The sequence below is a fragment of the Capra hircus genome, chromosome 15 (genome assembly GCF_001704415.2).
Source record: "Capra hircus breed San Clemente chromosome 15, ASM170441v1, whole genome shotgun sequence".
Taxonomy (NCBI): Eukaryota; Metazoa; Chordata; class Mammalia; order Artiodactyla; family Bovidae; genus Capra; species Capra hircus.
In genome coordinates this window covers 20050861-20065436 of record NC_030822.1, presented here as the reverse complement: position 1 = coordinate 20065436, position 14576 = coordinate 20050861, and the positions used below count along the sequence as shown (strand labels likewise).

Here is a 14576-nt window from a genome sequence, read left to right as displayed (position 1 = left end):
CGCTCAGTCCTGTCTGACTCTTTGCGACCCCATGGACTATACAGTCGTTGGAATTTTCCAGGCCAGAATACTGGAGTGGGTTGCCATTCCCTTCTCTAGGGGATCTTCCCAACCCAGGGATTGAACCCAGGTCTCCTGCATTGCAGGAGGATTCTTTACCATCTGAGCCACCAGGGAACCCCAAGTTTGGGTAAGTGGGGTTGAGTTTGTTTTAAGAGCACATCTTGAGGCGGGGTCTAGAGCTGAGTTGGAAGTTGGGGCGGGGGCGGGGGGCAGCGCCTCCCTCCTCTCAGTTCTCCGGAACTGGAAAAAGAGAGAGGGAGTTTTACCCCGAACATCTGTTGCTCGACAAAGAACTTCCCGGTCTTCTTAGGAGCCCTCCAGTCTCCGGCCCAGTCCGCCTGGGCCCGCCCCTCGCGACGAGATCGCGGGGAGGGGCCGAGGCGAAACCCGAGCCCCGCGCCCACCACCCGGGCGGGCGACGTGGCTCCGCGGCTCCGGCCTCCCCCCGCAGCCCGGCGGCCAATGGGCGCGTGAAGGGGCCGTCCGGCGCTCCCCTGCCCGCCGCCCGGGGCGCGCCCCTCCGCTCTGGCACGGGGCGGGCGCTGGCCGAGGGGCCGGCCCGTCCCCTCCCTCCCGGCGCCGGCCCTGGCCCCAGCCCCGCCGCCGCCGCGCGCGCTCTAAGCCCCCATTCCCGAGCCGCCGCTCGTCGCTCGCTCGGAGCCTTCCCGCGGGCCGCGCTCTCCTCCGGACGATGGCGCGCGGCGGCCGCGGTCGCCACCTGGGGCTGGCCCTGGGGCTGCTGCTGGCGCTGCTGCTGGCGCCTCCGGCGCTGCGGGCCAAGCCCACCGTGCGCAAGGAGCGCGTGGTGCGGCCCGACTCGGACCTGGGCGAGCGGCCGGCCGAGGACAACCAGAGCTTCCAGTACGACCACGAGGCCTTCCTGGGCAAGGAGGACTCCAAGACCTTCGACCAGCTCACCTCGGAGGAGAGCAAGGAGAGGCTGGGGTGAGGCCGCGCTCGGGGACGCCGCAGGTGCCGGCGGGGCCCCTCGGGCCCGAGCCGCACTGGCCACCGGCCGCAAAGCGAAAGCGAAATCAGGCGCCGGGACCCGAGGGCGTGGGCCGGGCGGGCCGGGCGGCGGGGCTGAAGCAAAGTTTGCCCGCGGGCGCCGGAACCTTGCATGGAGATCGCCGCCCCGGGCTGGGGTGGCTTCCCGCGGGGAGGCGAGAACGTGGCAGCGGTCTCCGGAGCCAGGATGGCCAGGGCCCGCCCCCTCCCCCGGGTTGCATCAGAAGGGAGGGGAGGGAGCGTACAAAAGAAGAATTTGTCCACGGTGGCCTTTTAGTGATAGGAGTTCTTCCGCCACCCTCCTGGTTCTCTCTTCTCCCATTCCAAGAGGGGAGGCAGGAGACACTGCTAAGGTCTCAAGGATGATCGTTAATGGATCAAAGAGGAAGGGGCAGGCGGAGGCTTGATTCCTGGACCGTGTCCCAGGGCTGGGACTGAGGTGTTCTTGTCTTCTGCTCAATCACCCCCATATCTGAAGAAGGGAGTATAAGAATCCTGCTGTTAAGAAGGGAGGGGCATTAGGAGATAGGGATGGAGGGGTGGGAATGGAAACTGGTCCCTTCTGGTTTCTGTCTCCAGCATCTTCTGTTGGCAGCCGAGGGCAAAAGGCTGGAGGGTGGTGCGATGGCAGGTTGTGAGTTTCACCCTTGAAGGCAGCTGAGTCAGGAACCAAGCCTGGGCAACGAAACGTGGGTACATCTCAGTGCATCCGCAGCACAGGCCCTGGAGAGACACTTGGGCGCCGTCAGAGGTTCTCTGGAAACCCTTCCACAGAGGAGTCTACATCCAGCCTGAGCCCAGATGGAGACCTGGCTGGGGAGGGTCCCAAGAGCCCTGCCTACTGGGCACCAGGCCTCCAGGAATCTGCTTCCCAGGGGTGTAGGGTCTTTCTGCCCTGCTACAAGGAAAAAGAACACAGCCGTCCCTGTGCGGATGGGGCCACCAAAGGCCAGTGTGATTGGACAGACTGTGAGGCTAAATTACACCTATTGTGTAGGTGCACCATCTGCCTGCGCTGATAGAAAGGATCTTTGAACTTCAAAGTCACCTCCTAACAATTACGTTTTATTCTGCAGAGAAGTACTTTCTCTTCTAGTTTGAGCCTTAACAATGGGGGCCATTGATGAGTTCAGTCCATTGTATTGCTTTGAGGCACTTGGAGGCTGATTTATTCAGGGGCCCTGGGTGGCAGCCATTTGTCACCAGTGAGGAGGAGGAGAGGAACTGGAGTAGGGGCATTCTAGTTTAACGTCCTAAAGCTTCTAGTTTAATGCCTTCATCAGGACTAGTAAGCCTAGTGGTGAGAGCAGGACAGTAAGCCTAGTGGTGAGAGCAGGACAAGTAAGCCTAGTGGTGATGCATTTGACCCTTGGATGAAGACTTTTGCTACATTCATTTACTAATGAAAAAAAAAATCTGAAAGACTGCTATGTGCTCAGCAGGGTATTAGATACCTGACAACTACAAAGATAAAACCTTATGCTTTAGGCCATAAAGTACTTATAATCATATGCAGAGAAGAGAGGTTGGAGCAGATGCTACGCATAATTGCCCCCTAAAGCTTCAGGTTGGAGACAGGGGCTGGTGGTGGGGGATGGGGAGGTTGGGATGTCACCTGACCAGGGCTTGTGGCATGACTCAGAGGTCACCAGGCTTACGAACAGGGGAAGGCATCCCTGAAGAGAGTAGCCTGCTTGCAGACAGTTTTAAAATTTGTTCCTTTGGATTCCGGGTGTTGGGACAGTAAAGGGACGGGGCAGGAGGAGTGGGAGGTGGCAGTGGCAAGGAGGCCAAGGCAGGACAGAGGGACCTTTGTGAGGTGGAGATTAGACATCCTGTACACGGTAGAAATGTTATTATCCCAAAATGCATTAGGAAAGTTGGACTGGCAGCAGGGCAGAGAACGTAACCGAGGCACAGAAGGGGAGGCCGGGGCAGGGGTGGCCGTGAGTGCCTGAATCAGGCACAGTGGGAGAGGGCGAACCCTGAGCCATGTTGGAGGTGGAACTGGCAGTGCTTGCTCTTGGCTCAGCATGGCGGGGGCGGGGAGAGGAGGGAGCAATCTAGAGTGACATCTGGTCTCTGGCCTGAGCCACTGCAGGGACAGTAGACACACTGCTCACCTACAAAGTAAATCTGGGCTGGGGCGGGTGGGGCGCGGGTTGGAAGGTTGGAAATGAAGGGTGGGCGCGATATGGTATGGGCTGAGTGTGAGAAGCCATCTTTCTGTCCACAGCTCCAAGTCTGGGCTGCAGGGCGGGGGAGCGTGGCTGGATCCAGGCAGCTTCGTCACCACCGTCTGCGCATAGATTCTGAAAACGTGGCAGATCTAAGGCCCCCAAAGACAAAAAGAAGTAGGGACCCATAGGCTTCGGGCAGTTGCAAATGTGGTGCACAGTCTTAGAAAAAAATATAAATTACTTGCCAACATTTAGCATCGGAGTGACTTCACATACAGACCCCGATTTTTGGTTTCTGTTGATACCCATTGCCTGTTATTCCATGTGGAGGTCATTGTCTGGAGCAGAGCTGGGCAGCCTTGTTTGGCAGCTGGTGGGCGATCCCTGGATGCTTCGCTGGCTTCTTTTTTTTTACATTTTTATTTATTTGGCTGCACTGGGTCTTTGTTGTGGCCTGCGGGATCTTAGTTCCCTGATCAGGGATCAAACTGAGGGTCCCTACTTTGGAAGCTCCTCAGAGTCTTAGTCACTGGACCACCTGGGACATCCTGCTTTGCTTTCTTCTGTTACCTGTTTGTTGAGTTCTCCATCCACCTGTGTTTGGGATTATCGTCCTTAGTGAGGAAAGGTGCACACCGTCTCCTCTAACCCTCCCAACATTGCTTGTGAAATAGGTGTCCAGTTTACAGGTGGAGAAACAGAGACTCAAGTCATATGCCCGAGATCACTCAGGACTAGGATCCTGGTGTTCTGATTGTAGCATTTGGTTTATCTGCATCATAGCTGCCTTTTCCCATAGCTCATCTTTGAGATTTTTGAAGAGAGAAGTTAGAACGGTTTATGCTTCCAGCAAATATTTATTGAGCTCCTACTATGTGTCAGGCTGAGCTATGTCCTGGATGTTTCTTTGGCATATGTTGGATGCTGTCCTTTCCAAAAAGCAGGTTGTATACTGTCTGATGTCATTTGGTCTTTGCTGGTTTGAGATTCTGCTTCTCAGCTGGCTTTGGATAACTGATGGGCATGTCACCATTGCTAGGACTGGAGCAGTGCCTGGCACATAGTAGGTAGGCTAAACACTTGACAGTATTGAAAGAATTCTGCTGTGTTTGGCTGTCATTTCCTGGAAGCAAGATACTTGAGGTTTAGTCTTCTAGTCTTGAGACCTGTCAAAATTGCAAGGAAGGGACAAGTTCCTGAGAAAGAGGAACTTGGGCTACCCAGGTTCAGGTAGGGGATGGAGACTTAAGTACTAATGAACTCATTTCCGTTTCTGATCAAAGAGTAACTAATTAGCTGTATGACCTCTTTTCAGGTAAATGAACTACTATGGTAAAACTTTCTTAAACACTGGAAGTAGCTTTCAGGGGTTTTTGAAGTTCCTCTCAGGGCTGGCATCCCCAGCGTGGGCCCTCTGGCCTAAGAGATGGACACTGTTGAGATTCCCAGCTTGACATTTGCCCTGCACAGGGGTATGCGGTGCCCTAGTGAAGTCCAGTGGGGAATTTCTGGAACCCGGGCCAGCTGTGGAGCAGGATGTGCCAGTGGACATAGTTGCCTTCACCCTAAGAGCAGGAGGTTAAGGTTCCTGCAGCTGCTCGGGTTCCTTGATTAGGTTCCACGATGTCAAGGCCCTTTCATCCCTGACATTTTTTGCTTTGTCCGAGATCTGGTCTCCTCCTGCTTTAAGTTTCAAGTCTTTGAATCCAAAGTGGTAAGATAAAGGAAAATAAAAATCTCACTTATTTTTTGTTGGGTTAGTTAGAAAGCTAGACTCTTCCATCTTGGAATTGGGTTTAGAGCCAGAGGACATGGACTCTGACTCCAGTGGTACCAATTATTCCCTCATTACTTTAAAAATGAGGGAGTTAAACTACATCAGGGAAAACTGCTAGGTTTCATCTTACAAATCAGCTCACTCACTTGGTAGTGTCTGTCTGCAGAGCACTGTGTTGTAAAGGATTCTGAGGTCACATCAAGGTCTATGAGGACAGAACGGCCTGATCCACTAGTGTCTGGTGTTGGCACTGGGTGGATGGAGAGAGACATATCATTCTTGGAAAACTTAAACTTTAAGGTCCTTTCAAGCATCACCGGGTCATTGATTTTATTTTAGCACTTAAGCATTTTAGATTCTGCAGGTGTTTGATCTCTTTCTGGATCAGGATCACACAAAGCCTCATGGGTGGTTGTTGTTTTTTTTTTAACTACAGGAAAATTGTTGATCGAATCGACAGTGATGGAGACGGCTTTGTCACCACTGAGGAGCTGAAAACCTGGATCAAACGGGTGCAGAAAAGGTACATCTATGATAATGTCGCCAAAGTCTGGAAGGATTATGATCGGGACAAAGACGATAAAATTTCCTGGGAAGAATACAAGCAAGCCACCTATGGTTACTACCTAGGTAAGAGGTGCTGCAGGAGCGATTACACAGCTGGGGCCCAAGTAACAAGCTTCTTGTGGGAAATTACTCTCTCATCATATCTACCCACTTCAGGGAGATGTCACAGTCTGCTAAGTAGAACCTGATTAAGTAGAACAGTGTAACATCCTGTTTTGCTTACTAACAACACAATGGGCTGCTTTCTTTGAGTGAACTTGTAGGTGGAAGGGGGTGAGGGTCTACTGAAAAATAAGCTGCTCTCCAGCCTGAGCTTACGATCTCAGAGGCATGTCCAGAGAACAAAGCAGAGAGGAAGCATGTGTGCTGAATTTTAGATAGCAAGGACTGGGTAAATTAGAACAGTCTCAGAAGGCTTCCTGGTGGAGGGTGGTTTAGGAACTGGGCCTTAAAAAATGGATTTGTATCTGGAGAGATGGAGACGAGTTGGGAAGGTGCGTCAGCTGGAGGGACAAAGGTGCAATGATGCCTTCAGCAGTGGGCAAGGTTTGGACATAAGACATGCTTGTTTGGGAGGAATGATGGAGGGGGTGTATGCCCAGCATGGGGTGCAGACATGTTAGATGGCTGCCTAGTAGAGGCCATATGTAACAGGACAAGCCTGAGGAGAACCAAAGACACACCCTCCCAGCTAGATTAAGAGAGGTCTTGAAAGATTTGCAGGAACTTAGAACAGATGTCCCAGGTATGAGGGAGCCTTTGTATGTTCTGTGTCAAAGAATATGATGAAAGTAGGGTACTACAAAGTGAAGTAGGATATTAATATGGTCTCGAGCCTATGTTTTCCACCACTTGCTCTAATGCCCCTAACAAGCCTTTAGGGCCTGGACTGTAGGGTGGCCTGGAGGGACAGACACTGGAGGCATTCTGAAATAAGATGTTTCAGAAACTCGACACATCAGGACCTTCTGCCCTTCATATTAAATACCACGGGGCATGATCTGGAGGGGAACTCTTTCCTTGGTAGTATTCATGTTACTGCGCACATCCTGCAGGAAACCCCACAGAATTTCAGGATACCTCAGATCATCACACCTTTAAAAAGATGCTGCCACGGGACGAGAGAAGGTTCAAGGCTGCAGACCTCGATAGTGACCAGACAGCCACCCGGGAGGAGTTCACCGCCTTTCTGCATCCTGAGGAGTTTGAGCATATGAAGGAAATTGTGGTTTTGGTAAGATATCCGAAGAGCCTGGACTGGGAAAAGACCAAATCGAAAGCAGCACCAAAACCTTATCCTTTCTTGCAGAGTGAGAATGTTCTTCAGCCCAAGGGGAACTGGACAGGGACTCTGAAGTGGAATACACTGGAATGCCTGTATACTCAGGAGATGAGTCAGGGGAGGGGAGCTGCTGTAACAAGTAGCCCCCAATCCCAGCTATTCAACACAATAACTGAAAATTAGTTCTTGCTTATACCGAGTCCAGGGCAGATGGTCCCCATCAGTGGATCTTTTGGGCGGTTCTCAAGTGCTGGCAGGCCCCCAGGCCATCTCCATCTTGTCCTCCACCGTCCTGTGGCTTTGAGGTCATCCTGTCCAATCCCCTGTATTCATCTGATAGAAGAAGAGAAGGACTGGGGAAAAGGCACGGTATTTCCTGCACTGGCCAGGAAATGACACCTCCCTTCCTTTTACATTCCATGAGCTCCTACATTTGCCATGGGCTCCTACACTGACAGTTTAGATGTGTGCCCAGAAAGAGCAGATGGGTTTAGTGAGCAACTAGCTTGCCTCATTTGCCAGCTTTGAGGGAACTAGAATAAGACTCAGAAATGGAATGCACTGGACTGTTAAATCATATGGAAACATAAGGTCAGATCATGTCTAGAAAGGGTGCTCCCCTTGGAGTGTATTTGCTTTCCATAGTGTCTTGTCGGGTCCCAAGTGTCTTCATTTTCCTTGACATTAAAGCAAATCCCAATCCCGTTTCCAGGGCAGGCATCCTGAGGCAGTTCCAATTGTTTTGCTGCTGGGAAACAACCAGCCCTGGACTGTTTCCGTTTTCCAGTCTTGGATGGGTTCGCTTATGGATGCTTCATCCTTATGACCACAGTGACCCTGAGGACTGGGCAATGGCTCTAAGAATCATTCCTTTAACACCCAACATCCACTTAGTGATGGCTAATTTGCCAGAAGACAGTGAAGATGGGGAAGTGGATTATGTGCTTCTGGATTGACTCAGTTCTCAGGTTGGCTGTTTTCTTCAGGATGCCTTTGAGTTTCTGTGACAGTGGACAGTAGACTCATTTAATTAACTTACCCTAGCAAAACAAAAACAAAAACCCTAGTTTAGAGGCCAAGTGTACTAAACACACAAAATAATATTGGGTGGCCAAAAAGTTCATTTGGGATTTTCTTACTTACTGGCCACCCAAATGTATTCAAGTCAGATATACTTTTATTTTCCAGTTGTTCACAGTTCCATATTTTCCTGACATCAGCTCGGTATTCATGGTCCAGTTAGCAATGGAATCTATCTTGGTGATCATTTTAGTCCAGTGGTTTTCAAGCTGGATTCCTCACAGTACACAGAGACGATTAGGCAGGAGAGTGGAGGTGGTTAGCCTGGCAGGGCTTCATAATAAGAGAACATCTGGGCTTATAGGTACATTTTCATTTGCAAAGAGTGTTCTGCTTTTAAAATGATAGGTTGGGGGAGGAGGGACAGAAGCCATTGCCTGCTTTTTACGGATCACAAACTAATGCCCAGGGAGGTCAGGAGATGAGCCAGAAGTCCTCAAGCCATAAAAGCCAGACAAAGGAGGACAGTAGTTAGATTTACTGAGAGCACGGAGCTATCTTGCATCTCTTCCCCCTTTGCTTCCTAGGAAACTCTGGAGGACATCGACAAGAATGGGGACGGCTTTGTGGATCAGGATGAGTATATTGGTGAGTGCTGGCCTGGAGCCTTGCTCTTCTGTCCCAGCTGGGCACCAGGCCTCCCCCACCTGTCTGGCTACTTTTCCTCAGACGTCTCCTTTAGCAGCAGCTGCAAGTCTGTTGGTGTCACTCCTGTGACTTCCCAGTGAGAAGGACTTGTCACACCAGTCCTCGGGGTGCAGGGTCAATGCACTGCATTGCAGGCAATACAGTGCTTCAGGGAGGCATTCCTGGTGGAGTAGAGCCCAGGCCAGCCATTGACCCCACGGCTCTGAGAGGCGCTCTTCATCACACTGTGGAGTTTCTCCCTTTGCGAGACGGGACTAGCAATCCCAGAGCTGGGAAGGCAGGCTAGCGCGGACAGTCTCAGGACAGACTCTGCAGCAGACTGTTCGCCAGCGGGGCCTAGAAATGGAGCAGACAGAGCTGTGGTCAGCAGAACTGTTTACAAGCCCAAGCTGTCTGCAGAAAGGCATTCCTTCTTAGGTAAACCTTTTACAGAATGCATAGTCTCCCCACATAGGGCTGTTTTACGCCTCTGGCTTTTGGTCTTTCATTGGGAGTACTGTTCCCAGCTTTTTGTCCTGAAGGGTTCCACTTGAGCAACATCCAGAACTGTGTTTGCAGGTGACTGAGCCCTGGTCAAAGGAGGCTCCAGTTAAGCCCCCAGGTCAGAAGCCACTGCTCCTGGTTAGAGCCCTTCCCAGGAGCCCTTCCAGCCTGAGGGACTGAAGGAGGCGGCACAGATATTTTCATTTGATCCTCAGCGGTTGCTGCTTGAGAGGTTTGGCACATGCCCCAGCTGCAGGCCACCTTTTCAGGATAGCTCTTCTCTTCCCAAGTGTCAGTAAAGTAAAAGCTGGAAAATCGTTTGAGGAGTGGGATGGATATAACTTTTGTGCAGATATTTAATAGAGGCAGTCAGTTACCTTGAATAAAAGCAGCACCCACGTTGCCATCAGTCTCCAGTTCGTGCTTAACTGTGCCCTCCCAAACACAAGAACAAGTACCTGCTGTAAAGAAGAGCAGAGTTTCTAACAGCCATTTGGAATTACATTTGGTCTGAAGCAGCAAACGCTGTTCTCCTGTCTGTCGTAACGGCAGCTCTCGCCTCAGTAACTGAAGCCATCTCGGTGGCATTCCCTCTGTAGAACAATCGGTGCTGACAGCCCCGTCGCCAGAGTGCACAGTGCAGCCTGTCTCACGCCTGGTGCACACGCGTGTGAGCCCCGCACACCCAGTGGTGAGGGAATTCGACTTGAAGGGAAGGCAGGGTGATTAAGATGGTGCAGCTCTTCTGATTTCAAGTGTGTGCTCTCCTTCACTCTCTTCCTGATCCGCATTGATCAGGTGCATGGTGGGGGCAAAACGCTTGAGTGACTTTGCCTAAAAGAAACATTTTTTTTTGCACCGGACACTGGCAGAGAGGCTGATGGGGGCATTGTTCTTGAAAACAGAATTCTGAGCAACTTGCTGTCAGAGACCAGGTGCCTGGTCTAGCAAGCTACTTCCTTTAGGGAGGAGCCTTCTCTACAGGCAGGGACAAGCGGTGACGTGGTACAGTGAGGAGAACGCTGGAATTAAGAGTCCTGGCTTCTCCACTTACTAGCTCTGTGACCCTGTGGGAGTCATGTAATCATTCCATATAAGCCTATAAGTCTCAGTCTCCTCATCTGTAAAACGGGAAGGCACAGCACCCATTTTTCCAGGATGGTGTGAGTCTACTTGTAGCTGAACCCAACCAGGGTCTCGCCTCTCTTTTTCCTTCATTCACTATCTACTGTCTCTACCACTTGACGTTTCCAAGCTGTTTCCATCAAAGAGAAATTGCCCACAAGGTATCTTTCTTTTCCTAGAAAATCTAATAGCTTAGCAAACAGTAGATAAGCTTTGCCTTTTTCCTTTTCCCTGCCATTTTGTAAAACAAGGTTATTGATCTGTCTTATAAAATTGCTTTAAGGGTAAAGCAAAATATATGTGAAAGCCCTCTGGAAATGATATAAACAGCAACAGTAATAAACACAGTGGTTAAGACTATGGGTTGGAAGCGAGAGTGCTCGTGTTCCTGCATAGTCAAGTACATTCTTATGCTAGCTGTGGGTCCTCCTTGGGTTAAGGCTGTGCCTCAGTGTTCTCATCTATAAAGTGGGAACAATAACACCTACTTAATAGGATTATACTGAAAACTCAAATTTTAAAAAGTATGCATTCTGTACAGCATCTGGACTATAGAAAGTGCTGCTATTGGTCATTATTATTAGTTTTCACCTGTATAGTTCCAGCCTGGGTTGTAGAGGGCTTGACCTTGATAACCTTTTGAATAATAAATTACTGTCTCCACTTTAGACAAGGCACTGGACTAAGTCAAAGGTCAGAATTCACCTTCTGGCTTCCAAGCACTGTTCTTTCTCTTCCACTCACTGGCCCTTAGAGTGGATAAATCATTGTATTCTTTGCCCAAGAGGTGATTGTCCCCTAGGTATCTGCTTAGGTCTCTTGACTGCTGGAGGTCAGGTTTTCTTAGATTTACCTTCTCACTGGTCTTCATAACCAAGAACAGCCTTCCCTTCTAGCTGATATGTTTTCCCACGAGGAGAGTGGCCCTGAGCCAGACTGGGTGCTGTCAGAACGGGAGCAGTTTAATGAATTCCGGGATCTGAACAAGGATGGGAAGCTGGACAAAGATGAGATTCGTCACTGGATCCTCCCCCAAGACTACGACCACGCACAGGCTGAGGCCAGGCACCTGGTGTACGAGTCAGACAAAAACAAGGTATTTCGCAGTCTTCTGGAACCGTTCCTTGAAGGGAGACAGTTTACAGAAGATTGGTTCTGTTTGCTTCTTTGATGTTTGCCTTGGCCCGTGCAGCCGTGCCCTTATTGGCCTCTCTCATTCCTGCCCTACATCTGAGACCTGTGAACTTGGCGGACATCGCGATAACCCGCAGTGAGCTCATTAGGCCAGATGTTCCTGTTCCTAGAGAGCCTGTTGTGGGTTGCACTTGGGTTCACTGACATCTCCTAGGATCGCAGAGCCGGTCACTTTGTTGGCTGTAGGCAGGCATGGATCTAAGAGGTATGCCCTGCATCACCCTAGGACCAGCTTTTCATAAATCCATTCACTCCTTCAGCAGACTCTCATCAGACATCTGCAGCATGTGAGGCAGAAGGGATCCCATCACAAGAAGGCCAGCTTCCTGTGCGGCTCCAGTGCCAACATCCACGGTCAATATGCAAATATAAGATGTGGAAAGAGGTCCTGGCTCTTCCTATTTTGATCATTGCTCCGAATTCTCGGGAGACAGTCAGGTTCTGCAGTCAGGCCATAAAAGGGAAGTGGAATTCTTCAGGGCCTGTTTTGGGAATGCCAGCACTGCATGTAGACATAACCAGACTCTGGCTTCTGAATTCCTTGAGGACTTTTCCGATATATTTCAGCACAGTGTTTATAGCAGGAAGCTGTTTCATTTAGGGTTTTGCAGAGCTGTGGTGGTAGATGAAAGAGGCACCCAGCAGTTTCTTAATTATGAATTGTAATATTTTAAATGTTGCAGATCAATGAAATGATATGAGTGTCAGGCTGAGCTATTTACTCAGGGTTTCTGTGACAAAGCGCTTTCTTCTCTCCTCTAGGATGAAAAGCTCACTAAAGAGGAGATCTTAGACAACTGGAACATGTTTGTTGGAAGCCAAGCTACCAATTATGGGGAAGACCTCACCAAAAACCACGATGAGCTCTGATGCACACTCACCGTAACATGACAGACTGCATAATAGCCTTTCTTTTATTGTCCTGGATGGTTGCTATAGTTGTCTCACTTACAGCAGTTATGTCTCCACAGAAAGCAAATTTATCACCTCAGATTGGGGTTAAAATTGTTTTTTACTCAATATTTGCTGGAAAATACTCACCACTATTCTTTGAGTAACATTTCTCTTCAAGCACATTAAAATCTTGGTAAATGGCAATGCTCTATGGGGATACATTACTAAAACATGACTTTTTAGCTTTTTCCGTGAAATTTGAACTAAAGAAGAATGAAATTTGAAAAGCCCTATTATTCAGAAGTTGGGTAGGTGGGGAGAGGGCAATATATGGAGTGACTGCTATGCATTTTAACTGCAGATTTTTTTCCATTTGCCACCGTTAATAGTTGGTAAGGGAAAATTCTGATTAAGCTTCAGTGGTATCTCTTCCTACACAGGCTTCTTTCAGAGCAAGGCTGATTATTCAAATTCTTCCTTCTTGATGTACTCTGAGCTGTTACTGTAAATGGCATATTACTCTGTGCATTTTTCTGTATGAACCTGCTAATGTGCACACAGATCCACCCATCTTTGTTTTTTGTCTTTTTTTTTTTTTTACAATAAGAAGCAATTAAGAAAGATAATGTGAAAAAGAAAGGAATTTTAAAGGTAGGGAGAAAAGATGAATGTCAGGCATTTGAAGAACTATAGGAAAATGGTAAATACTTTTTTATACTTGAGAAATTCTTCTTGACATGTAAATGAAGTAGATCTGATCTTTGAAAAAGTGACTAGAAATCCAATCCATTTCCTTGCTGACCTCTGACAGGAATAGAGTGGGGTCCTAGGGAAGCCTGCCTAGTGGAGCTCTGGAACCCATCTCTTCCAGTCTGGTGAATCCACAGCCTTCCAACCTGCCCTGGGACCATTTACACCATGGAGTTGACAAAGTAGTGTTCCAAGCCACTGGCTAAACTGGAAGAAAGAACTTTTACAGGTTGAAATTCCACCTTATAAGTAGAAAGTAAATGAATAAAGGATCCCTCTGAGGATTTTCTATTGTGTCCTGTGGTGTTTGACTTCACACGTACCATCTATGACATTATTGTTAAAGAAGTTCTGCATTTAAAAAAGCCAACTACAAGAATGTTCAGGACATACTCATATTTACTTATTTAATATATACTTCTCTATGATAATTAGAGAAACTACAGATCATCTTAACTGTAAGACCTTTTCAGAGACAAGTTTCAGCTGGAAGGAAATCTAGGCTTCTTACAAAGGTTTGTTGTTCAGTCACCAAGTCGTGCCTGATGACTCTTGACCACCCCATGAACTGCAGCATGCCAGGCTTCCCTGTCCTTCACTATCTCCCAGAGTTTGCCCAAGTTCACGTCCATTGTACTGGTGATGCCATGCAACCATCTCATCCTCTGTTGTCCCCTTCTGCCTTTCTAGCATCTGTCCCCTCACTGTCCGTTTTCCAGTGAGTCGCCTCTTTGCATCAGGTGGCCAAAGTATTGGTGCTTCAGCGTTAGCATCAGTCCTTCCAATGAATATTCAGGGTTGGTTTTCTTTAGGATTAACTGGTTCAATCTCCTTGGTATCCAAGGGACTCCCAAGGCTACCAGGCCCTGCAGCATCTGGTCCTTTCCCACCTCGTCAGTATCCCTTGGTTTCACCTCCCACAGCAGCCTCACTGACTTTCTGGTCCTCAAACACACCAAATTCATTTCCAAGTTGGGCCCTTTGCACTTGCTGTCCTTTCCCATTGGGAACCCCCACTGCACACATCCTGGGGTAACTCACGATTCCTCAAAGGGGACCTTCCTGACTCCATTATTTGTAGTAGTCCCTCAGGCTTCCCTGATGGCTCAGTGGTATAGAGGCTGCCTGCCAATACAGGAGCTGCAGGTTCGATCCCTGGGTCAGAAAGATCCCCTGGAGGAAGGCATGGCAGCCCACTTCAGTATTCAGAGAATCCATGGACAGAGGAACCAGGAACTCCTGGCTACAGTCCATGGTGTCGCAAAAGAGTTGGATACAACTTAGCAACTAAACAATGACAACATTTGAGTCCACATTTCTCCGTTTTATTTTCTGTTTGGTATGTATATATTGCCATTTATATTTGTTTCCTGGGACTGCTATATAAATTACCATAGAAGAGTATGGTTCAACAACAGAAACTAACAGTGCAGGCTGGAGTCTGAAATCAAGTCGTTGGCAGAACTGGCAACCTATGGGCTGCAGTACACCAGGCTTCCCTGTCCTTCACTGTCACCTGGAGTTT

The 14576-nt window shown here is 49.1% G+C and overlaps 1 protein-coding gene across 1 annotated transcript; it reads left to right on the top strand.

Annotated features, from left to right (window-relative positions):
- RCN1 (reticulocalbin 1) lies at nt 342-13345 on the top strand. Its single transcript, XM_018059291.1, has 6 exons — nt 342-1008; nt 5465-5658; nt 6651-6829; nt 8485-8545; nt 11110-11309; nt 12170-13345. Exons 1-6 carry the CDS (start codon nt 755-757, stop codon nt 12275-12277), a joined length of 996 nt encoding a protein of 331 aa, XP_017914780.1. The 5' UTR covers nt 342-754; the 3' UTR covers nt 12278-13345.

Coding starts and splice junctions, on each gene's coding strand:
- RCN1 (XM_018059291.1), top strand. CDS start 755: ATGGCGCGCGGCGGCCGCGGTCGCCACCTGGGGCTGGCCCTGGGGCTG. Junction 8,546..11,109: donor GGATCAGGATGAGTATATTG/GTGAGTGCTGGC, acceptor CTTCCCTTCTAG/CTGATATGTTTTCCCACGAG. Junction 11,310..12,169: donor ACGAGTCAGACAAAAACAAG/GTATTTCGCAGT, acceptor TCTCTCCTCTAG/GATGAAAAGCTCACTAAAGA.